The sequence below is a fragment of the Thermobia domestica genome, chromosome 2 (assembly GCF_964235325.1).
Source record: "Thermobia domestica chromosome 2, izTheDome1.hap1.1, whole genome shotgun sequence".
Taxonomy (NCBI): Eukaryota; Metazoa; Arthropoda; class Insecta; order Zygentoma; family Lepismatidae; genus Thermobia; species Thermobia domestica.
This window is the reverse complement of record NC_137455.1, coordinates 250,801,638-250,829,426: the sequence shown is the minus strand read 5'-3', so window position 1 is coordinate 250,829,426 and position 27,789 is coordinate 250,801,638. Positions and strand designations below refer to the sequence as shown.

Here is a 27,789-nt window from a genome sequence, read left to right as displayed (position 1 = left end):
TGTTCTCCTACGTCTCTGGCCCAGGGGTACCTAGGACAACCCCCTCTCAATTTTGGCAATTGGTAAGTTAGCTGACCCCTTCAAATTTCGGGAAGGGTGCATGGGATTAATTACTGCTTACCGTTACTTACCATTTTCACAAGAAATGCTTCACGGATAGTCTAACCTGAGACTTACTTCTTAGTAGACTACAGATATTGTTTCTGCGAGAAACAACATAGCAAAAATCCAAAACGAATCATTGTGGGAATAGCGAGGAAGCAAAAGCTGGAGAACTAACATATAATGCACAAAAGGTATTAATAGTTTTCAAACGAGCAGTGGATGAATTTAAAAGAACGTTACAAAACATTTATTACTGCCTAAATTTGTTTTAAACTTTATGTATATCGGACTCCCTACACTATAGGGAATCTGACTCCCTAAACCATATCGGACTCCCAATACATATAGACTCCACAATAGATTTTGTCACTCAGACATGGCTAAGTTTGTGATGAAAAATTGGAGGTATTAAGTATCTTCAGTTTCTATTATTATCCTGTCAAGCGTAGGGAACCAGGATTCAATTCTCGGTAAGAGTTCATGTGGTTGGAATCTAATATCTAGTTGTGGGTCCACGTTTCACATAGGCTTGCTGCTGAAATGGACGCTAAACTCTAATTAATCAACTATTAACCTATGTTTTGTAACTTAAAAGTAGTCCCTAGAAACTACAGAAGTTCTATAATAGGGATTATGGTGTTGCCAGAACAATGACACAAGATCATCAAATAAAATGGTGCATATTTGGTTTTATAATGTTATTTTCAAATTATAATAAATGTCCTCTCAATTTTGACTTCCAAATGCTCAATATCATTTAGATAACTTGATATTACTAAATCCTAATGTACTATAGTCGGTGTTACTATTATTCTTCTACGATGTATTGTGCCATGTTTGTTACTGTGTTAATCGATTAATGAAATAATTGAAATGTAATGCCCATTTCAACACTATTTTTATTAACAGTGAACATTACAGTCCAAACAAAACAGTACTCGTGTTTTAATTCGAGCTATGCACATCCCTCTCGCTGAAATCGGTATTGCATGCGGCAGTTATAAGGACAGTGTAAATAGTTCTTCATTCATTTCCACAAAAGTTATGATTTTACAATTTCAAATTGTGTAACAAGAACCAAATGAACTGTTCTATTTATTCAGAAAACATTGCAAAATGATTTTATGTTTCGAGTTACTAGTTAGAGGATAATAGTTCATTAATTAGAATTTAGCGTCCCTTTCAGAAGCGAACCTATCTGAGACTGTGTCAAAACGTGAAATTCGAACCACATGAATTCTTATCCAGAACCGAACTCTGATGCGTTGCGCATGAGAAAATAATAATAGAATACTGAAGAAACTTAATACCTTGTTTTTCAGCGATGGCATTTTACATTTACTATTCATATAATATTATTTCTTAATCGAATTTTAAAAGGAAAGAATTGAAATAAGTTATTCAAAGAAATGTTCTCAGCCTTGGGTAGGTAAGGAAAAACAAAAAATACATATTTTCATGCCTTGAACACACAAACACATGATTTTTACTTGTTAAAGTCGCTTTTACCAGGAACCTAGAACGACAGACACGAATACAGAAACATCGAGGACAGTTAAAATTCCAAAGGCTCTCCCACCGAGAATCGAACCCGGGATCCCGTACACCAAAGGTGCATGTGTTAGCCACTAGACCAGCGGGGACTTTCAACTGTGTTGCGTGTCAAGTGGTTTTCTGTTCCACACTAGGATTGCTTTACAATCAGATATGATTGAGTTTGCGGCAAATACTTAAAGTTATATCTTTTGTAATATATAAATGCATTTTTGCCATAAGCCATATTTTCTTTTACGTCACAATAAACGGTGTAAAACAGATTGGCTCTAAAATTATGGAGCTAAAATGACCGTTAATAATAATAAAGCTATAAAAGAATGATGATAACAATTACCGAAGCAATAACATTTGGTGAAGTAACTTAATCAACTCAACTAATAATCGTAACTCCACACAGGCCATAGTGACTCGTCTAAACTAAATAAAAGATTTTCAACTAGCTAACAATGTTTGAGCAACCTTGAGTAAGTGATCGGTAAATAAGTGGATAACGTATTGGTGTTTTACCAAGGCGGCCCAGGTTTGATTCCCCGAAGACCAGAACTTATTGACATGTTTCAATTTCAATCCATACTTAGTGTGATAAGAAAGATCTTCTCCTGTGGAGAAGGAAAGAAATGTTCGAATGACTAGAATGACGGGGAATTGGAGTAAATCCAAAAATAGAGAATTACAATGCCCAAAGAATTACATCATTGATGTATAGAACTCATTGGGCAATACACTCCAAATGATAGAGATAATCTTACGTTAGAATGGAGAAATTTCTTCGTGCGTCAATTTCACAGCAAAAATCTGTTTCAGTACTCCACATGCTCACGAAGTATCGTCTCCTGGTTTAAATGTTAGATTAAGTAGAGTTGTATCTGTCCAGGCGTTTGCGATACTAGCAAAAGTACTGGCCCGACCTTATGGAGCTATAGCAGTCTTGAAGGAGATACTTTTGATGTTGACTGTACAGAATGTATGCTGTGCTTGTTGTTGATTCCATATAGAAGTTGTCAGTATTCTTTCGCGTCATGAGTGGTTCGTGGGGTGTGTGATATAACAACAGTTAAACCATATTTCTTATTGGAATATATTGTGTAGTGACTTGCGCGTGCTCTCCATTATATCCGTAGAAGCACTTTATCAATCTGTAATTTTTATACTAGGAATCATAACAGTAATAATAGGAAACACTAAATCAGTGTTTGAGGTCTAAAATTTGTTTGAACTAGTGTTGCTTACGAGAATCGAGAAATTTTATCGTGTTGGCACGTTTCTACCATCGTCTTGAATTTGAAAATGCACTTCTTGTTTCGGTTTTGAGAGAAGAATCGAATTATCTCTGCTTGTGAGCAACACTAATCATTCAAAGAGCGTAATAAATAAATGAGAACACGGAAGTCATGAAAGTTATAGTTATGGATGTATGTCTTATAGTTAAAAGGCAGGAAGCTCATTCTACAAAATATGAGCAAATTATTAGCAATTTAATGGTACTGTGCCATTGATTTAAGCAATTGGTTTCATAAGCAGTAATCGAGTAATTTGTTTCAGAAAAGTTACAGTTTATAAAATGTTACAATATATGGGAGAAGAGTTTGACGATGCATTTATTATTAAATTTATGAGAACATCTTTCGCTTTAATGACTTATGAATCTACAAATATTGCCATGAATCTGCACTTTCCATGTAGTTAAGATAGGTAACTGACAATGGCAAAATTTGTGAACTCTTAAAAATCATTGCAAACTGCTTTAGAAAATGAAATAAATAAACGAGGTTTATCTATGAACAATCGTGTTGCTTGTAGTTTCGATGGGTTTTCCAACTTCTCAGGTAATATTTTATAAGAGAATTTCGGATAAATCAGTGCAAAACTCATTGTTTATCGCTTGCAGTCATAAACAGAAGGAATCAATTGATTTGCATGAGAAGAATGTTTTTACGTTGCAAAAGACATGCCAAATTGTTTCATCAATCTCGAAAAAATAGAATACTTTGTATAATATTTAAAACAATCCCCATTGAAAATTCCAGAATCGATATATATTTGTTGGATAATTCATTATACCAGCTTATCTATCATTAAGAAATGTTATGAATGAATAATGATGACTTGTGAACATTTACATCAGGATGACACAGATCTTAGGTTAATTTATTGGCTGGTGGAGTTCTGTAAACGCAAAAGTCTATCTTTCTTTGAATCTTTTGGCTAATGGTAAAGATAATGGGATATGTGTGTTATTTAAGCAAGTGTTTGCAAAAGGACTGTCAGTTACCAATGTTACCGCAACTCATTTCAAGTACAATTTTACGTTTGAAATCGAGAGCACCAAAACACTAAGCGAAAGTTACGAATACATTGAAAATTAAAAAAAGAAAAACTTAAGTTTGTTGTAGGAAAAGATCATTTAGGAAAAGAAAAATGTTTGAAAACGTTTCTAAAATTTACACAAATAGTAATACTTAAGATGGAGAGAACATTTGTCAGAGACGCAGTATGATTAATCTTCTTGTGTCCCTTGTCTGAAACTTTTAATCTATTTAGCTGATAAAAGAATCAGATATCTGAATCTTTGTCAGTATATTCATGACATCGATGCTCATTTACATGATAAAAAATCCTTGAAATTCTTAGCAAATAAGAGTGTTAACATTAAAATATATTCTGAGTCGAACTAAATAGTGCATAACTAAGTCTGTACCAACAGCTACCGTTGAAAGATCTTTTAACATAATAAATCGAATGAGACCAATAAAAAATCGACTTGTATATTCGTTATCGTACAATTGCATGAAAATTTCTATTGAAGGAGATGTTCCAAATGATTAATTAAGGTTCTTGAGCGGTATGCATTCAAAATATAAAGAAGGGTGCGGTTGATTTAAATAAGGAGTGACATTATAATAATTATTACATGATTTAATATGTGTTATAAGTAAAATAATACGAATTTTTTGCTAAATTTAATTATTTGACACAGGGAGGCTGCTGGATAAGTTTCTGTAAACTACTAGCAGAGACATAGTATTCCACTATTATAAGTTTCGGAAGAATAGACTTTTATATGTTTACATTATCTTTAATTCTTTGTTTAAGCCTATTCGTTTATTTTCCACAGCAGTTGAAGAAATAGTTTTATATAAGAACTGAAAATTACTCGCGAATACTTTCGGACAATGATTTTAAATGTAATTTAACATGAAAACAATGAATGAAGCGACTTCGTATATCTTTTGGGAACGAAGCACCATCATTCAATAGGATTTGTGTAATTGGTTTTTCGAATTTCAGTGGGGTCGCACATCTCTTCGTAACAAATGTCGTGAAGGTCGTCCATCCATATCTGTTATTTCCAGTATCGTTGACGCTGCGTATGAAATGTTGAGAAGCCAACATGTGATATACCATGAAATTCAGACATACTTGAGCATTGACATGAAAGCAATACATACAATTTTACATAGTCACCTTAATATATGGAAACTTTCAAGCTATTGATTCTCACACACTTGGCCAAAACTCAAACACAGGTTCGTGTTGATTATTGTAAGAAATGCTCAAGAAATTCAATAGACGTAAATCAAATTTGGTGTACTACACCGTTACAGGGGACGAAACTTAGATCTATCCATACGAACCTAAATCTAAACAGCAGTGGCGGCTAATGTAAATGTTGCAGCGTTGCGCAACGACCAAAGTATTTCAAGAAAAAATATTATTATCAATAGTAGTAAAGAACGGAAAAAAATACTTTTTAATACTTGCATATATACACTTTAAATAACTTATTTTTTACTTCTGTAACTGTCAGTTCCGTTAATCCATTTTAAAAAGCGAAAAATAATCCGGCATAGAGTCTCTAATTTACATTGTGTTGCAGCGAGCATGCAACGACCAGATTCCTTCAGCGCGGGAATTGGAGCAAATGTTAAGTCTCCTTTTCCCTATCTCAGAAGTTAAAGGGACTGGTCGTTGCAGTGCTTCTGCAACACACGATTTCCAGTGAACGAGAAGGTTTTTTTAAGCTAAGTAAGATTACTGAATTTTCTTCCACTAGCAATTAACAAATGGAATTTGTTTTTATGCATTCAGATTTTTAAATTACGAGACCATACTGAAGCAAATCAATATAATGACAATTAAAAAAAAGTGATTGTAAAATTACAAAATAAGAAAGAAAATATCTAGTAGAGGAGAAAACAAATGAAAGTAGACCCACATTTACAAGTTAATTCTTAGCTTATATTGATAATGAAGGCTTCTTCTACAGTAATTTGTGAATCAAATATTAATAAGTCAGTATGTAGAATCGCTCCCCCCTCCTCTGTGGATAATATTTTAGTATAAACATATTTCTTTTCTAAAATAAGTATATTTTATACTCTTGGTAATTTCCACATAAAACTGTATGATGGGGAACGCCACATTAATTTGGGACTAATTAGCAATGCTCAGGGGGCGTAGCCACGAGGTGGTCCACCGGGTCCGGGCCTCCCAAAAATTTCGAAACTTGACTAACATTTGTAGACTTTCTTAATAAACTATACTTTTCTAACACAGAAACGATTGATGTAGGCTAAATATTTTATTTTACGCTTCATCATGTATTCTTCTTTTCTTATAAAAATAATCGTTCTATCATTTTTTTCTAAAAATATAGGTGACAGTAAGTAAGAATTACTTATCGTCTTTTCGGGTGCAATATAAGACAGGTTCCATATTATGTAGACGTATTGGACCTCCCTCAAATACTTTGGACCCCTACCAGTTAACATTTCTAGGTGTAGAACTGGCAGTTCTGTTTGTTTTGATGTTCTTTGATTTATGGCTTCTGTTACATGCTGATCCTTCATCTGGCGAGTTTCGAGGTTTCCTTTCCATAACATATAATATTGGTAGGCATTGTTTCGCCTCATGTGGAAGTATATTGTGTTCATCGTGCATTGCGTAACAACCAAGATGGATGATTTGGAATGTAGTTTTTTTCTTTTACGCACATGTGTGTGTGTTGATGTATGAATATGTGACATTTGGAATTCATATACCAGTACCTATTTTGTATCAGCTGTTTTGGTTTTTAATTATTAGGTTTAATTTTATTGTGTGTGCTTTAATTCTGTAAATAACCTACAAATTCTGAATGAATTCTATACCATGACTTCTGTAAATAACTTACAAAACACATTGACCAGCTTTCAACTGAGGAAAAATTTGCAATTAAGGCTTAGACAAAACAAGCAAAGGCAATTCAGGAGAGTGTTCGAAAAAAAATCCAGTTTAAATTTACAGGATATCTTATGCAGTAGTGTTGTTTGCACCAGATACATTTCCTCAACTTATTTTAAATTTTCCTGGATAAACTGTGAATAAATTGTGTTCAATGTACATTTTTTTTATAACACTAATCTCTGCTACGAACTCTCTTCAGTCAACGCTGAAGAGGAATTCGGATCACTGTCAAGGACTGAGTTTGCTAGAATGAATCATTCGCAATAATCTAGAAAAATATTTAGTGAATCTACAAAGCTTTGAAATTAATATTAACAGTACCTATGGCGTCAGCAAAAGATGAAAAGTTTTTTTTCCACATGAGAAAGAATTGACACTTTCAAGGAATTGAATGTCCCAAGAAAGGTTATCACCATTGGTTATGCTTTCCATCGAAAAAGACCTGACAATAAGGATACCAGAGTTCAACCAGCATGTATTAGACAGATTTGCTCCAATCAAAGAGAGGAGAATGAACTTACTAATTAATTAAGGTGATTAATCGGATAAAATGTTCTGCATTTTTTATTTTTTTAAAAACAGAATTTTATTTAATTTAACATGTCACATAGCATTTGCATATAAAGTTATGCTGATTAGTCAGTGAGTCAACTATATATCTTCTGTCTCTTATCGCTCGTACTGCAACACCCGAAATCACAATCCACCGGCCGCCACTGCTAAACAGCAATCTACTTTTGGTTGTTTCAACGTCAGCAGAAGCAAACAGAAGTAGTTACAGTCTTACTCCATTTGGAAGTTCAGTTGCATATGTTTGTCGATGTAGCTCACGATTCCTGGGGCTATCCCTTCATTAAAATGGTACGTGATTTGGTCTGAGATATAAATGAGCTATAGTGCTGTGCTACCTGTCCAGAATCTATCAAATTATTCTCTACGTGCATTGAAATTGCTCTGTATTATCTTGCTGACATGAAATAGTAGGCTTATTGGCCTGGAGTTCTTCAAGTCCATCCATGCTGCTCCTTTCTTTACAATGAGTGTTGAATGATCTCCCTCCAGGCCACTGCGAAATGATCTATAGTGAAAATGGCATTCTTGATTTTGCACAGAAGAACTAGTACTTTACAGAGGGCATGCTTCAGAACCAACGGGGATCCTGTCTGGACCTGCTGCTCTGAGAGTTTCAAGCCTCAGATCCTCTGGATTTACCTAGGAGTTGCCATGGTTCGACTGTGAGGATAGGTCTCTGCTGTTGTATGGATGTAAGGCTTCAGTCCACTGTTCCCTGTGTGTCTGCAACCGCTTGAGTTGGATTTTCAGTGAACACAACTTGCAATAATAATCAGAAAAAAAGTTCGGCCTGGTCCTCTGAAGTGTAAACTAGTTTCTGTTTGATTCTGATGGGTTGCATTTCAGTAACAATTTCTGTTCGGTTCGAGGAACGGACGAGGCGGCAGAAGTCCCTGGATGGTACTTTCATTTCTTTAATATCGTTGTTTAATTTTTGACTGGATCTCGAGGAGATCTTTCTTCAATCTGGTCATCAAAGACTTCCACAATATATTGTATCTAGGATGATGACTGAACTACCAAGCGTTTCAAGTAGATCAGTACCGTTGTTCTAAGGTCAGTTGCATCCTGTTATGCTGAATGTAATTGTTAGATTGTTGAAGATAGCTGGATGCCTGTCTGTATGGACGCAGTGAGAGACATCAGTGCTGAATCTATCTCGGCCGATATGTTTACTAGTTGACGTAGGTCCACCATGTCTGCCAGACTTGCAGTGCAGCAAAGTGAGTTGAAGTTCGTTTCTTTAACTGTCGATAGCTGAATCGATAATACATGAGTACATAGTGCAATCGTAAATTCTAAGTGATATGTGATCCGATTGGAATACCATTACTGGATGTTGGTCATCCACTGTTACAATATTGACAGATAGAACCATGTCCAGCAAATAAGAGAGTCCTCCGTTCCTTCCAAAGTGGATGGGATCTTGTGGTTCAGTAAGCAAGAAATATATTTCTAGCAGGTAGTCGGAGATTATAGAGTTCCAAATTAGATTTTTGGTGTACATAACAGAAAATAAACTTTCCATAGTTAGATTTATTCAAGCCAAAACAATGCTTTCAAAAATAAGTTTAAAAAAGACAAATCAAAGTAACTAGTCTTGATGTCTTCGAAAAGGTTAGCAAATTATTGATGCATAAACTCCGCCCTTAGTCGTTTGGTCATTTATGGAGAAGCAGCCAATCATTGTGCATTTTTTTTTTTACTGTGCACGCAAACGAAGTGGAGTTGGCAAAAAATGTGTATATAATAATTTCAACTCGTAATTTTCCCTCCCACGCATATTCAAATACAAATTTAGCAGTTGTTCAGATATAATTAAATATTTATAGCAATTCACAACCATTCTAAATCTGCTTCACAAAAGATATAGGATATTAGATTTACAAGCCTTATTTCATAGTCTATTTTTTAAATATTTTTATTCATGAAAAGAAAGAAAGAATATTCAAGAGAAAATATTGCACATAATATTTGAATCACGTTCAGAGTGCATCATTTTCCCACAGTTCACTAAATACAAGAAGTTCGTATAAATATATCTCCACCACTCATATTCACATATAACCTTCCTTATTGGATACTTTACATGCTATGGTTATATTTGATCTTTCGTGACGACTATTGTTCTTTTTGTATTGTTGAGTAGACCTGCTGTAGCGCTTTAGAGATGTTTGAAAGTAATTTACTTACTACTCAAAATTATAGTTTCCATTCCTAGAGAGAATCAGGTCTTTACTGGGAAGCTTAGGGCAATTTATTTCTCTTCAATGTGTCTCCCATGTTTTCTATTACTAGTAGGACATCTAAGTCAAGACTGTTTTATACACCTATATATTAATTTTAAAGTACACAATCGTACCTTTACTGTATGGCAAATTAGTGTACTGGTGTTAATTTCATTTGCTTAATTCACTTTTCCTAAATGATACCTTCTGGTATAATACTTATGACATAAGCGTGGCATAGAACTAACACAAAATAAATTATTTTGAAATTGGGTAATGTTTCTCTTTTTCTTTTAGATGGTCCTCCAAGTTTATCAAACGCTGGTGACAGGATGAATGTAGTGAGCGAATACAAAGATAAGATAAGTGAATTGGGTCGAACTGTTAAGAAATTCGAATTATTAAATCCCCCTCCTCCTCCTAAGTTCTGAGAGAGACAATTTTCTGGGAGACAATGAAAGCTAACTGATGTAACAAATTGTATAAACTACTACAATCATCTTCCTTATATTTGTTTCCGATAGAAAGTGGAGCCTACTAATCATACAATTTATGTACTCTATATTTTCGAATTTCAGATTTTTTCTTGAGTTCTATTCGAAACTGTAATCATAAATTAAGGCTTAAAAAGTTAAAAATGTTCACAAGAGGTAATGTAATAAATATTTTTAAAATTGTGTTCTTTATTAATGTTTATTTCCTAGCTATAACCATTGTGATGGTTGCTTTAGAAAAATTAAGACAACCGTCGTTAATTCTGTCAGACTTGATGTATGATTCGACTTTTTAAAATAAACAAAATTCTAGACACATATAGTGGATTAAAAATTGTGTATTTCGTTACTTTCGAGTACCTCAACCAGGAATAAAATTTGGAAATAAGGTGGACTGGAATTAACTCCCTATTGAAAATAGTTTGTAACTTTTTAATACTTTACCAATTTTCATAAAACAAAAAGCAATTTGTTCCTTACAGTAGTAGTCTTGTTATGCATTGCTCAAATTCAACATAGTACCATAATCTACAGCTTTTTATAAACAGTTTACGATGTTTGCAACAGACTTCTGCAGATACTCCAGCAGTACATCTCAAAAACTTGGCAAATTCGCTTCTCCAATTCATTTAGAGCTTTTGGTTCCGTGTGATAGATTTCCTCTTTCGCCCATTCCCAGAAGAAGTCGTAGGGCGTTAGGGGTCACAATTTATTATTAGCCATTCAAGGGGGTAACGATGTCCCAAAAGAAGCATAGTGAAAAATGAGTATCCAGCCACGAACGAACAGTACATGCGGGACCCCATCTTGTATAAAGATTAAGTCGTTGTAATTGTCCCATGTGCATACAATATCGTGAACATATCTTCAAACATAGCAGTGTACCGTTCTGCATTCATACGTACCGCATGATGTATGGACCCACAACTTTCGTGAGTATCATGCCGCACCACATTATGACATTTGGGCGATTTTAGTAGAATAGACACTGGATAGACGGCTGAGTCAGCAAAAAATTATCTTGTTTTCCTAGAATTCGATTTTTTTTCCCACGGGAACGTGCCGTGGGCGTTGTTGCTAAGCTGGTATACGTATGTTCATACTCTTGGACGCCTACCGGCTGTAGAATCAAGATGAAACATGCCTTTTCCTCTTCATCATCTTCTCGTTGTGTATTGGCTAGTTATTTGAATCCCTCAACCCCCCAAGGCCCCCTGTTGCAAAGTTAAGAACGGAAAGAAGCTCATAGTATTGGAGAATTCGAAGGCAAGTTTCAACAGGCCTTTAGTTGTTAGGCTCACAGCCTTTTAGGGCTACCACCAGCTATAGGTTCATGAGAAAACATGCCTTTTCGTCTTCTTTTTCTAGTCGTCTTGTATTGGATAGCTAATTTGGATCCCCCACGCCCCACCTCTCCCGCGAAGAGCGTAAGCGGAACGTATGTGCTTGTGTAGATCATTTTGTTAGCAGCTGTTGCAAAGGAAGAAACGTCAAAATTTAAAGATGTCATCGTCAATGAGTTTATTAGATAAGCTTAATAAGCCATCAATGGTACCCTTTACAAAAATGCGAGATTTGGAGATTGGAGTATCATTTTGTATTGTAAACTGTGAGATAATTACAACGGTATATGGTAGGAAGGCATGTATGACATTTGAAGGAGGCGAAAAAGTGATTTTACCAGGACGTTGTACTGAAAAATTGGAAGCAGATAATGGTGCATTATTAACGTATTTACAAAGTGGAAATGTCTGTTTAATGTATCTGGGTGTAACATGCACGATCTTGAATTTACTGAACTGGTATACTCATCGTAAGTGTATGGTGGCATGTACAAACAAGATGAAACATGAATTTTCCTCTTCGCCCACGGTCTTCAAGCATGTGCAGTCATCTGTATGCATAGTGTCGTTATTCTGTGTTGACCAGCTACTGGAGTAACATGTCTCTGAGTGCTTGTGCATCAACTATGGACACCAAGAAAGAATACTTGTTAAATGTTGAATATGGACTTAATTCAATGAAAACCAAATAATTTGTATTGGTTTGGATAGTGATACATTTGAACCAGTAATTCGTGTTGGCAAAGGACTTGTGTTTGGAGTTGAGTTAAATGTGGCTGAGTGGGAGAAACTTTTACATTTGACCCCGTTTGTTACGGACTATTTAAATTCTCAAGTGGAAATTACATTTACAAAATCTCTTGGCCGAAAAAACGAACTGGTGGTGCGAAAACTAATGGGTGAAAAATTAGTGATGTTAGAGAAGAAAGGAACACTTCATGTTCCTCGAAACACTGTGTACTTAACTTCAAGTGATTGGCTTTATTTCTTGGAAATATTACCGTGTATTGAACATGCTGTGAAAAAGATTAAGTTTGTATTGTTGTGCTACGTGAATATTTTGACTTGTGTACAGATACTATTCGCAATCATATACAATCGCAGTGTCTTACATGCAGAGGACTTGCCGGAATCCATACCTGTGTAGATGAACAGAGTATTATTAATGGTATGAACATTAATTTTCCAAGTGTCTCTCTTGATAAGAACAGTGATGTGAACACTGATGGTGATAGATTAAAATCGGAAATGAAAGTATTTTGCAAACAAAAACTCATAGATTCAATTATGGCTGATTTATTTGATAGTGTTACAGACACAGCCATGGTGGGGGGAAACCGATACTCAACCTTCGGAGAGTATCAATGAAGTGAACGTCTCTTCATAAAGAAGAAAATTGATTTGTTTTTTCATGTATACTAAACAACGTAATATCAAATGTAATAAAATGTATAGTGAAAGTGAAATGTTTTATTTGTGTGTGTTTTGTGTTCGTCTCATACACCTCAATATGATAGGATTTTTAATTAGTGTACTAATCTTTTATGATAAGAAAAAATCCTAACATAATACTATAAGTGGTATGTATAATAATAATGATAGTAATGAATTCAAATTCTTGAAATGAATGTTAAAATAAAAGTTAGTATTTGAAATTATTATTATTATTATTATTATTATTATTATTATTATTATTATTATTATTATTATTATTATTATTATTATTATTATTATACAACTCTGTCTTAAGTATGATAGGACTTTTTTATTTTTTACAAAAAAGGAACTAAAATAATTAATATTAAATTTTTAAAAACAAAGTCCTATCATAATAATATTGAATTCACATACTTGGTTTAATTTACGAAAGAATAACTGATTAATGGCCAGTCCTACAATATCCTGATATTCTTTCTGATTACTATCAGTCAGAATTAGATATCAGGAAGTTTTCAGTTACTTTAACCCGTGGTTCGTTCTACAATATACTGTGCCTGATATATACTCTCTCAGATAGTTAACCCGAAGCAAGGTTTTAACGGACCATTTGATTGGTTGGTTTTCTGTTGCTCATACTGAAAACAATTGAAACGTCAAGTGCGTTTTCAGTGTGTATCGTAAAGGCAAACACAAAATTAAGTAAAACACTTTTTAGGCTACATTTACATATGCATTGGTGCCATATACATAGAAATATTGCTGTTCGTCCTTACAACCTAAGAAGCAATATTAAAATCTATAACGTTAATTTCGTTATATATTACGGGTTAAGTTTAGAGTTACCCCTCCGCTTTTTATAAAAATCAGGAAAATTTACAGGAGAAATGAGGTAAGAAATGATAATTTAAAGATTTTATTTGATGTTTAGGAATGTAAGTTCGGCAGCAGAGTTATGTTTAATGCGAGAAAAGATATGTGGAAGTTAGTACTATTTGCCGGATGCGGAAGCATTGCGGAAGGTTTCAGCAGCATGGTAGTTGTAAAATATGGCGAATATGGCGAACAGGTGTAACGGATGCGCAAAAATAATGAAGAAAACCTTTTAAATTTATGTGAAACACACGAAGTACTGAAATTAAGTGAAATGTAACAATGTTTAATACTTTAAACACTGTTTTTGTATGTTGCAAAGTCCAAGGGCAACTTCAGACTGGAGGGGCAACTCTAAACTTAAGCCTATATTACACTCAATTTTATAATACTACACGTGATAACACAATCTGAGCTTTTAATTAATTCATTTATTTGATATTCCACCTCTAAAAATATGTAAATTAGATTAATAATTTAGATATGTTTTACATATTCAATTTCAATAATTAAACTTTATATTTTTATATAGAATATATTTCTTCACCTTCTAACTACACAAATTACATGGAGCTTATGTGCGGGCATTTGTAGCCAACGGGCACTACTTATCGTTATAAATTGGCATATATTCGAACTAAAATGGTCTTCTAGGCCTCGCTATATATTGAAAAATCTCCTCATCGTCCTCTGACAGCATCAACAATTCTTCGATTTCGTCCATGATTCACTACACGACAACTAACAAGTAGCTGATAGCTGTTAACAGGCAATTGAACTTCCTGTCAAAGTACCAACCAGCTGATAGGGTTTATCAGCCACCTGATTGTTATCAGGACATTGTAGAACACTTATCGAAAAGATGTCAGGAGGATATTTATATCAGACAGATATCAGAAGATGGTAGGATTGGCCCTAAGTATTTGAATTCATTATTATTGTTATTATTATTATTATTTAGTTATATGATTACATCATTGAATAAAAAATCAGTTTTATATTCTTTTTTTAAAAAAAACAGTATGAAATTCTTTAATTCAATGAGTTAAAAATATGTTTTATGATATGTGTATTTAATTACATAATTGATCATAAAACATATTTATTAGGAAATGGAAAGAGCAAGAAATAAAACATGTGTTTTCAAAGGGAAAAAAGAATATAAAGTATTTATTGATGTTGATGATGATATTTACACAATTAAAATGACGGAAAGTATAGTACATTTTTAAAAGACAGTACGTTAGATTTTTTCATTCTCCAGTTGATGATAACTTCACAGTTGCCATATACTGTTCACTGATGCTGTCCATACACACGTACACAGTTGTGTTGTTTTTACACATACACAGTTCATTGTTCAATTAATGATAACTTCACAGACGATACTACTGCTGTTGATGATGATGAAGCGTAGATAAACGTTATTATGTACAATGATGATGTCCATACACCCGTTGACGATCTTTTACTCTCTGAAATGAAAAAAAAATGAAAAACGTAACAACATTTATTTTATCTATATTCATGAACAAATAAAAAACAATAAATGATAATATATACAAATACATTATAATAAAGAAGAAGAAATGACTACCTGCAATAATAATAGCTAGAATTTTATCTATAATAAAAAAGTATTCAAAACAAACGAAGAGGGAGAATGAAGACATGATGATATGTATACAGGAGAAATGATTACCTGTAAAATTAAATACAGCAAGCGGCGATCATTTTTTCTGGAGTTGATGAGAAAGTGTAATGAAATTCATTTAAGGACTTTCCTTTAGCTTTGAAGCAAAGGAAAAGGTATGAATAATGTCTACATAGGGACGATTTCACACTTTGAATTTGTTTATTATTAAATGTATAAGAAATGGAATTTCTACGTAGAAATTGAATATGTTGCATTACATATGGAGGAAATCCAAATGTATCGAAGTAGTGGGCACGTCCATCAGTATGAATATATACGGAAATCCTGTGTGTGCCAAGTTTGTTCGAGGAATCTGTATTTATGATGATAGCTGCAGGTAATGGAACATGTGTTGGTAATTGATTGGCTGCATATACGCCAACGAAATGATTGTGAAATAAACAATTTGTTTGCAAAGCATTCAATAAATCTAGTGTAGAGGACATTATGTATAAAAATGCAGACATGTACATATATGATACGGTATTTAAATAACGTACCTTTAAAAATCCATGATGATGTTCCTCTGATGATCCACTTCTAAGAGAGATTGGAACTCGCCATATGTGATGCATGAGACAGGTGCTGGTAGAGGATTCTTAAAATGAACTTCCAGACGAACACATCCATGTTTGATGAGATTCCAATGCTGCACAGCGCTGGCTTCTCCATCTTGAGTAATGTCGAAAACAAAGATAGTGTATCCTTGAAAAAAGGCAAGGCGAGGAATATTGTTACCATGATTGGAAAAGTGAATACCTGATCCACAGAATAAGGTATGATATGAGGAAATATAGAGGTTGTTTTCGAAATTCGGTTGTAAAGGTTTTGAAGGTACAGGTTTTTCATCAATGTACAGAGAGAAGAAATTGATGTCAAAATGTTTGAAATGAAATGGATTTGAAGTTATTGTTCCTGTATAGGCATCATTTTGTGTAAACGCCACAATCACTCGAGTTGGTAATACTCCCATAAATAAATTATCAATTGCTTTGATTGGAGATCCTTTGGAATGTCAAACGACTTCATTCGCACTCTTGTGAGAGGACATTTGGCTGTTGTTGATTGTTGAAGCTTGTTATGTGCTAGTTTTATTGTAGGACTAACATTAATCTTTTTAATATGTAAAGCAGCGTCTAAAATATTCACTTTAGCCTCAACAGACGAATCACTAGCGATGAGACAAAAGTTTGGCTCTGCAGGAATTAACTTGATGCTTAATTCTACTCCTTGGATTAAAAATTTATCCTGATTAAAATATCAATGAAGATGTCCAAGCATGTCGAATTTTGCACTTTTTTGTTAATTTATAACGTTGTTGAAATCCTCTATTACCACTAGATGTTGCATCCATATGTCCAGCAGTATCTTGAAACCAGAATGCACATTGAAGATGAGTATTTGTAGCAGAATCATCATAATTTAACAGTTTTTCGATATATGATCGATATGGATTATTATGAGATGTAAATTAAATCAGTTTGTTATTTAAATACACTTCCACTTCACTGAACATAGAATTTAAAAAGTCATTAATAAGAGCCACAGCTTTATCACTTTCAACAAATGCTGATCCATCAAGCTTAACGATTTGAGCTTCAATGTAAAGAAGAGTATGTGGTAGATCTATGTATTCATCACTTGTTCCTGGGATGACAAATTCTATAGCAGCATTATCAGCTAGTGAACTGATTGGTTTGTATGTAACAACATGATTATCCAATATACTGGTTTGCGTTGGTTTTGTAGAAAATATATCTAGTTCACTTTTTACACACTCGCAGGATAGATGATGTAAAAAAGCCATGATGATGATGATTTAATGAAAGATATCGTGTGATACTTTCCTCTTCTTATACGACTGATTTACTTTTGTTTTCTGCGTACGTTTCCTCTTGCCCTTCTTCTTCTTCTTCTTCTTGCGCTTGATGATGTGTAATGATGAAGGGTTAAAGATGGAATGATGTGTAATTCTTCTTTTCCTTCGTTGATATCCAGATCCTAGCATAGATTTCAGTTTATTTTTTGCTTTGTCTTGCAAGACGGATCTTGCTTCACCCATTCGTTGATGAAAGGATTCGTTTATAGGTTGTTTGTCGACGATGACATCAGTAATAACGTTTGCTCCAGATTTTAATAATTCCTTTCCTACTTTTTTAACTCCTTGTTTTACTAATGGCATGACAGAACGAAATAATCCTCCAAGGAAACTTCCAATACCATGTCCAACTTGATAAGGGGATCCAACATAAACGTTTCCAGTTCCAGAAAGAGCTTGTTTTTGATAATATTGTAAATATGGATTATTCATATTTGTTGATGTTGACGCACTGGCCGAAAATGTAGTTTAACGCATACAGTTCCGAAAGTGAATGCCAGTGGAGAGCCTGTACTATCTCTTATATCTATTTTGATGTGTTCAAAATGCAACTTCTCTATAGACACAATGTGGAGGATTAAAAATTTCTATAACAGTACTTCCAAATGTATGATTCACAGGATTCATATTTATGATACGTAATAATGGTGCTACTGTATCTCCAACAAATACATATTGAATTATATCACAATACACATACATTGTAGATGGAATTCCTAAACGTAAATTTAGAATGCTTTGGCCTTGTTGCATATCCTTTAAATCAACGTTTGGATCAAATCCCAGCATCGCAGTAACACTTGGTGATAATGCAACGTCTACATCTATGTCTTTATGAAGACGTCGTATAAAGCAGGTATTACTCTCACGAGTATAGGAAGTATGTAAATTTGTGAATCTGTTGTACGTATTAATTATATTTATCAATTCTGATATGTCAGTGTAATAACGTACAGGAATAGTTACAAATTTCCGTTCATGACTTTTTGCAGGTTTGTAAAAAATTTATTATTTTCTTCATTAATATTTAAGATTGAATGAGGATAATGAATTTCAACAATAGCCACTTCCCACTTTTCACGGAATTCCATTCTTTGATGAAGTTTAGAAGTGTATGGTGTTAAGGTGTTGTCAGGAAAATATTCCATAGAACTATTACTGGGAAGCGTAACGTAAAAATCTCTGTCAGGATCCATTGTACTTCTCGATCTTCTTTACGGATGATTCAGGTATCCAGGAATCGAAAGAAGAAGGATATCCTTTCCAATGAACAAGATATTCTTTTCTGCTGCCTTTTCTTCTTGTACGTATGATTTTATCTATGTAAAACGTCTTTGATAACGCTACAGGTTGTAATTCCTCTCTATAAAATAATTCATCCAGTGGTCCCTTGTTTAAATCTTCAATTTCATAAACAGGTGGATCTCTTGCTATTATCTTCTTCACTTTAAACATTTTCCCCATTCCAGTTTTGCATGTATCCTTTATCAAATGTACGTTTAGTTTTACTAATTCATACTGTAACACAAATCCTATGTTTTGAGAAATTTGGATTCTTCTTCTTCTTTATTTTATTATCATACTGATTATGCCATACTTGTAATAGGTTATTTTCAGAAACATTTACAGGTGACATCTTTATGCTTGAATGATAACCTTCATTGTATGATTTCACAAGAAGAGGTAATACATTTAAATATTTATGTTTGATACTTTGTAAAATACTTCCACATTTTTTCTTTTAGAGTTCTGTTAAAACGTTCTACAATACTAGCTTTTATATCAGGATTTTAAGTTGTAATATGTTTTATTTTGTTGTCCTCTAAGTACTTCTGTATTGTTTTATTATTAAACTCACTTCCTTTATCTGTTCGGAATGTAATTGGTTTTCTGTCTTTGAACACAATTTTCATTGCTTTTAAGACATAATTTTTACTTATAGATTTTAATGGCACAGCCCAGGCATATCGACTGAACACATCTATCACTGTAAGAATATAACGATATCCATCATTAAATTTATGAAGAGATTGAAGATCATTAATATCACTTTCCCACTTATCATCAATGTTATTCACTACAAAGAAATCACTCTTAAAACGACGACGTACAGGTTTGTGTAACGTATATGTTGCTTGCTGCAGTAACCATTTTCTTGTACAATGTATAGGAATTTTCTTCTTTGTAGCTATCCACAATTTTTTAACAGTTGAAAACGATGCAGGATTGAAGGGTTGTAGTAAATCTCGCTTAACTATTTGTTTATGGTTTCCATCTTGACCATACTGGACGTTTACAGGCACGTTTTCTTTTCCTTATAGGAGATACTACTCTTTCCTTTTCTTCTTCTTCTTCTTCTTCTTCTTCTTCTGCTTCTGCTTCTTCTTCGTCATCTTCTGGAAACAATTTCAGAGATATTTTTTCCTTGACGATGCTGCTGCTGGTGATGCTTTAGTTCGTCGTAAAATATATGACAAACGTTTTGGATTTCCAATAAGTTCTTGAGGTGTGTTATTAGAAGATAAATAATTACAAAATTTCTCTCATCCCGGTGGATTTGTGTGTTTTCGGGGTCGTGACACATCAGAAATTAAATCTACAATGTGAGATCCTTCTAATTTATCACCTCTGATGTATAGAGTTCCTTTATTATCCCACGTGATATTATCATCATGTTTTATTCTATGTAGTAGTAATTCAACTCTTTTACGAAACATTTTGGGTATAGAGAACAATATTTCTTCTACTTCAGACTTCTCTGATTTACTTGACGTAATTGAAAGTGTCACAGGTTCTTGTTTTCGTATTAAATGTAAATATTTTTGAAGAATATTATTATATTGATTCCACTTGTCTTCATCACTAAGCGATGATAACTGTAAAATCTCTTGCATTTCTTGATCCAAATTAGATTCACGTTTTTCCAGGGCTGATGATGATGACGCTAGTGTTTGTATACGATTAGGAACTTCAGGTGGAACTAAAATCATCATCTTTGCGTGTTCCATTGCACTAACGGAATAGTAAACTTGATAATGCACCAGTTAAAATAGGAGCTAATAATGCCGGTAGGAATCCACCCTGCTGCTGCACTAATAAATGCTTCTTCTTCTTTTGGATGGAGTTTCCTTTCTTCACAAGATATCGAAGCGTCCTCTTGTATCGCTTTAATCTTGCTTTCTGTGTCTTTGTAAGAGGTACATTCCCTTTTAATACAATATAACAACATTCGCAAATACTACGAATCACTGAAGAGTCTGCATTGGCCACTATAGCTTTACGTAATTTAGGATTTGCTTTGCCCAGCGTACGATGAAGATCTCCGTGTTTTACTCTTGGAGACATATTGCCAGAATGAAGAAACACAGTTTAAGTGCCATCATTATAAACACATCTTCTATTTCGTTGGAACATAAACGTAATGATAAATATCATCAGGAAAGATATTTGTTTGAAAACGAAGTTCATCTGGCGTATCCTGTTTTAAATCAATAAATAAATATCCATATGGTAACTTTGTTGCGTCGTTGAAACTTTCTTGAAGAAATTTTGGATTCTCAGGAGTTAGTTGATAACTCAAATGTTTAATTTGTGATTTATCTTTTGGATTTTTAAATAATACGACATAAGAACGATTCAAGCTCATATCTCTGCTTCCTTTTCCCTGATGAAATATGTTTTATGTAATAAATAGTACACTAAGATTTCAATGATGAGAACCCTTTGTAAAGAGATCAACTATATTGCGGTTCACTTCACATATTTGATCATCAATAATAATAAGATGTGGTCCAGTTTCGGGTAAGAAGTCTTTTGTTCGAGGTAATCCTTCAATAAATTCTACTTTTGTCGAAATTTCTCTGTATGCATTTTGCCATTCTGCATAGTACCAATAAATATGACGAAATGATGTATTAAACATACGTGATAAATTCGACAGGAATCGTATTACAAAGGAAGTTTTTCCACATCTACTTGGTCCGGCAACAATACATGAAAAGGGATATTTTCACGTCGTATCCATGTTAAAGAGTAGGATCATTCTTTCTTCATACGTATATTTATAAAGGGCCTTATTACATTTATCTTCTTTTGTTGGAAGTAGTGTAGCAATATAGAAGAGTTCTGGTGCATATAATATAGAATATCATATGAATTTGGTATTCTACGACGTTTTATATAATTTATCTTATAGACGTTTGTTTCGGGCATCCTGACGATAGTATGGTCTTTCCTGCGGCAATTTTTTTTCTCATTGTTAATTTTGACTTCAGTGGGACAAGATTCTTCTGCCTCCTCTTCATTATCTACTATCATTTTCTTCATTACATCAAAATTTAGGTGTTTTGAAGATTCATAGTTTAATGAAAAACCCCGTATCTTGCATACTTGAAATTCCTTCTTCGTACTGGGATCAAAAATACGTAACCCATAGTTCTTGGGTCCAGCCGAGACGTATTCTGAAATATAGGCCTCTTTACCATACTCGAGTACTAAATGAAGTACTCGAGTATGGTAAAGAGGCCTATATCGCCTAAAAAGTCACCAGTTGGAATTGTACTTTCACCAGTTTTTTGCGTATAAATGACTGAACCAGTATCAAAATACAATACTCTTTCTTGTAGTTGATCTAAATACTTGTACAACTCTAATCTTGCTTGTGCTGTTGTGTATGCGGCTATGACAACGTTTACTGTTGGTAGTGAAACAGGAACTTCATCTGTGTATTGCCAATATACTTATATCATCATATACTGGAAATATTTGATGAACGTCTATATCATGAGATGTTAATTTCTCATATAGTTCCTTTGGGTCATTCATAATGCTTACATGACCCATGTTCTCACGTTGCCCAAATTGCCCCCAAAATGAATTTAGCATTATTTTAGCTCAACTCCTAAGTGCTGGATTATGTTAAATTTTATTTAGATCTAGACGTATTCCTTTATTTTCATAAAATTGCTGAATGTACTTCTCCTTTAAGTCATCTGTTTCACACCATGTTGGCCAACCACTAGCTTCCGTTTTTGCTTTCAGGAAGGTGTTTATGTACTTTGCAAATAAGCTGCCACTTTTTGTTTCTTCATCATATTGAACAACGTCATATGCCCAGATTTCATGAATATCTATTATTTTGTATCCTTTCTCTAATGCTTTTCTTACTTCATCTGCTACTCATGTACAATGTAGAACTCTGTCTTTATCGCTGTGATTACAGGATGACTGATTTAATTCATCACAACATGTACGACAAAGTGGAAACATCAATCTATCATTTGATTTGTAAGGGAGTACTGGATGTAAGAGAATTTTTGGAGGTAGAATACTTAGTTTAACTAATCCTTCTACTTCTTCAATGCTGGGAATATTTGAATCTCCAGGCAGATAGATAGTAGGATAACGAATTGGAAATTTCTTAGTCTTAGAAATATATGGGTTCAGAGAAATAACATCCTTGTATTCGATTGTTTCTCCTTCAGATTCTTGTGCTTTATGATACAAACGTATGGCATTCACACGTCCTCCATAAAAAGCGTTACGAGAATTTAGTGGTGTTTTCTTTGTATATGGATGATTACTAACATACTTCTTCAACTCTTCATTTCCTGCCAATTGTTTTTTAAATTCACAACCCCATATTTCGTACACTTCACAGCCAAAATCTTTTAATTTTTGAATTTTCTTCCTTGTTGCTTCATATCGAAATTCCATGGTATCTGTAGCATTGTTATAGATGAGTTTATCTCTGTCGTTAGGGAAACAGAAAATACAGCCATGTGTCCAATCGCTCTCATATTCCCACACGTGTATTTTTCCTGTGTTGGGATCTGTCCATACACCATCTACTTTCATTGATGCAATTCGTTTTTCCTTACTACGAGCAGCATTGGTAATTTGTATGTTTCTTGTTGTTTCTTCCCAAGCTATCCATTGTACTGCTTCAACTGATTGGACATCTCTCCATCGATACCCGTTCTTTGGTATGATACCAATCGTATTTTCCTTTAAGAAATTTCTTCGATACACGAAATTACATGCACTGGCGATTGTAATGCATTCAAGTAAGGGATTTACATTTGTTTCAGATTCAAATGTATTCATAAAGGAAATACATGCTTGACGTAATACTTCAACATCCTGTACACAATACTTGATGAGTTCTTCTTTCATTTTAAAGGTATCGTTTTGATGTTCAGTATACCATTGGAGAAACTTACGTCTTTCGTCTACTTTCATGATATCTGCTCCATAATATCTAATGTTTGGAAGTGTACAATCATATGTTTGGTTCTCATAGTGTGGGAAATATCCTTTGCACGATTGAAGACCAAACGCACCACTTCATTTACTTAAGGGCATAGGAAGAAAACTTAGTGAATCAATAAAGGTTACGTTCCCTATTTTAAGAGATAGAATTTTCGCCCCATTCATGTTTACTTCTCGAGTCCAATTCATCTTCTCAACCATGGTCTTAATGATGAAATATGCATCATAGCCCTTAGAATTATGGGCCACACATGTTACTGATTTAATGTTTGGATGACGTTGTTGAAGATGTTTTAGAAAGTCTTCTATTACATTTTCTCCGTTAAATATATTTTCTCGTTTTCCACAAACGATACAATTATTTTTGATGTTGTTATCTTCATAACAATGGTAACATGCATGTTGACTAACCAAGACATAAGGTATATGTTCATATATGTTTGCATCCTCATCTTCTATTTTCGTGTCTTGTGTACATTCAATATCATAAAATACAATCATAGCTTTCTTCTCCATGATAATTTTTTCATTAACTTTTTTGATTTTCTTCTTTCATTCACTTTCATGTAACATTCGTGATTGGGTGGTACTATACCATACCAAATGATGCAATACGTTTCTCCACATACGTGAGATCCTTTTTCTTTTACCACATAAATTTTCAAACACTGGGCACAACATTTCACAATGGAACATAAAGGCTTTTCATTTTGATACGGCGTTGACTTGTGATAGTCATAGCATGACTGGCCATAAAATTATCGATTACATTCATTGCATGTAATATGAGCTTCTTTAAAATCACATGGTGGTTTTTGATGACATCGGTAACATACAGCTGTACAATGTTTCAAATGTGCATGCTTGTTTTCATATTTCTTATGACACTTTCGCAATAATAACTACAGCTAAAACATGCTGTCAAGCTTTCAATGACGTTGTAGTGGTTATCTATGAACAGTAAATTTAAAGCAGTTCTCTCGTTATCTCTTGGTGGAGCTTCAAACATGACACCACTTCCTGAAAATCCCCTATACATTGTGATTTTATATTCCTTTAAATATTCCTGAAATTTACGAATTTCAGGAATTCCACCACCATGACTAAGATCTACACTGGCAGCTTCACACAGGTCTTCTGCTTTTTTCTATGATATATTTACTTTGATGTTTTACATATCTATTGTATTCAGTTTGATTTCTTCCATTGTATTCTTTCAGTCCTATGGCAACGACGATTGCATGTGCTAAACATCTTGTGCCTTTATTCTTAATTGTGATAATACCACGTTTTGCCTTTACATATTCCTCAGTATTCATAACATGTTGTTTTAATCCCCCTTGTCCTCTTGGCATACGTACATGATGAAAATTCACGATGCAATCTTCATTTATAAAAAAAGCCGCATTACTTTGCAGTACTTTTTCATAATTTGTCCATAAAACTTCTGCTGAGAGATTTCTTGCTTCTCTGAACGATAACCAAAAAGGGCGGTGTCCTTCTCCTTCATTTGTGATTGTTATTCATACGTAATCATGCTGGTCCACATTACGTAGCAAATAATCTATTAAAGCCCGTAGACTTGTTTCAATTGCAGTAAAAGGTTTTTCATCTGCACGCACGGGAGATATACTGAATCTTAAGATTGTACCCTCCATATTGTATCTTCTGTATTGTCTTCTGCGTTCTTCTATGACATGAAATCTATTGTTTCCATCATTACACCTGTTATTTCCAAATCCTACTTGTACATTTGAGTTTCGTTCTGATTCAAATACGGATAGCAATTCGTTCATTCTTTTTTCTATTTCGTCTAAATCGACTTCTATTTCTGTGTGTTCTGTATTAGCCTCTGCTAATATTTCCATAATTAATGGATATATTACTTCTTGTTCTTCTTCGTTTTCAGGATTAGGAAATAAATTGTTAATCCATTTTTCTAGCTCAGTTTCGTAGAACTCATATTCTTCTGTCTTCTCTTCCTCATTGTAAGTCTCTCCTATTATTTGGGAGAACGTTAGATTTAGCAATTCTTCTTCTTCTTCATTTGTCCTTTCTTCGACGTCTTTTCTTCTTTTGCTTCTTCTTGTAACCTTTTTTTAATTTGTTTAATACGGTCGAATGCTTCCTCTTCTTCTTCTTCCGTTATCATTCTATTACCTGCACTTTCCAATATTTCTAATAGTTCTTCTTCAGATTCTTCTTTTTCTTCTGCAATTTGAATTTCATTAGCTACATCTCTTTCTTCTTCTTCCATATTGATGATCATCTCTTCTTCTTCTATTTCTATTTCTTCTTCTACGTCTTCTTCTTCCTTTTGTGTTCCTTTCTTACTTTCATCTTATTCCTTCCTTTCATGATGATCTTCTTCTTCTATTCCGATTATGGCATCTATTTCTCTTGGACTAACATGCGTCTCTTTATTTATTACGATCTTCTCTTCTTCTTCTTCTATGTTATTAATAAATGCGGTAATCTCTTTTAATAAATCTTGTGTACACTTGTTTTCCATTTTTATCCCCCAGATGTATATACGTAATGCAATATATATATATATATATATATATATATATATATATATATATATATATATATATATATATATATATATTAACCAATATGTATATGTAAATAGTACGTAGAGAATATATAAGTATTATTTAAAATGGGATATAAATAAAAGTGTTTTAAAAGAATATACGAATAAATAAAAAGGGCTATATATAAGTAATTAACAAAGGAATAATAATATCAGTAAGCATAAGGAAAGTATTATACACGTATCTTTATTTGTATTCAACCTAAAATAGAAAAGAAATGCATTTCGTTACTTATAAACATATTCCAAATAAATATAAACAGTATATATACACATAGATTTCAATTCGTTATACGGAAAAAGCAGAAGTTTCAAGGGGAAAAATTAGCATATCTTTTAAGTAGTTAAAATGATTTGTAACTTTTTTTCGTATTACATTAGAGTGAAAAAATGTATGTACACAGTTTGCTTCAAGTGTGTTGTCCAATATATAAAAGTTCTGTACGTGAATTTTATGCTTATTCTTTCAGAGTTTCAACGACCACGAAAAATATGTATTGGACACTAATATCGTCCGTTTTACAATGTAAGGAGCATATTTGTGGGACGTTAAACTGAAATATTTCTCTCCCTCTCTCTCTTACAAGGGTATGATGTCTGAATGATTACTAAAGCTATCACTTAGCTCAGTATGATATTTTTATTCCGTAGCAAATACGGAAACTCAATTTAAAGGGACGTCCAACCCCCTTAGATGATGTGTTGTTGTGTTCAGACTATCATCATTGAACACAGCGTCCCCGAAAACTATGAATTTGACATTAATATAGTTCATTTTAAATTATTTTTACGTGTCTCGATACCAACCCTGGAGACCTCAACTTCAACCCCTTAGATGGTATACTAACGAATTCAGAGTATCATCATTGAACACAGCGGTCCTCCATGAGTGTTGTGGTTTTATCTCTCTCTCTCTCTCTCTCTCTCTCGTTTTATGGGTCTCGGTTGCTCGGTGATAGAGCGTTCACCTCTGATTTATGGGGGTCACAGGTTCAAAATTCTGTTCCCACCAAGTGAACTTTGTGGTGGACAAAAACCTGTACATGGAAGGTCCCAGGTTCAAAATCCTGTTCCCACCAAGTGAACTTAGTGGCGGACAAACACCGTGTACGTGATGGACAAACACCGTGTACGTGGAATTCCTCTCGGTTCTCCCGTTTTCTCCCGTTTCCCGGTTCAGGCAAGACTGTTTAACGTTAAAACAACTCTGCATAAGGCTAGTAAATCTTTTTAGTGTATTTCGGGTGCAGTTTTACTATATGGATCCACAGATTGTAAGATACAGAAAAAATTGGATAAGTCTTTAATTTGCCTATTTTATGTCAAGAACAGAACCCAACAAACCCTGAGGGGCTTCTAACCCGTTCCTGCTCCTCCTACTACTACTACTTATACTATGGATCCGTATAGTAAAACTGCACGGTATTTGGCTGGATCCGCAAAATGCACCACTTGTTGACATTCATTGAACGTGTTTTCTTTTTCTTTTCTTTTTTTTCTTTTCAAGAA

General features: G+C 33.8%; 1 protein-coding gene across 2 annotated transcripts in view; it reads left to right on the top strand.

Annotated features, from left to right (window-relative positions):
• The window catches only part of LOC145678447 (uncharacterized), a 132,093-nt gene extending 121,718 nt beyond the window's left edge, over positions 1-10,375 (top strand). For both annotated transcript variants that reach the window (XM_081748583.1, XM_081748582.1), the window contains exon 6: positions 9,987-10,375. In XM_081748583.1, coding sequence (XP_081604709.1) covers positions 9,987-10,120 — 134 coding nt within the window. In that variant the 3' untranslated portion in view covers positions 10,121-10,375. The remainder of the gene's footprint in view (positions 1-9,986) is intronic.
• Positions 10,376-27,789: the final 17,414 nt, after the last annotated feature.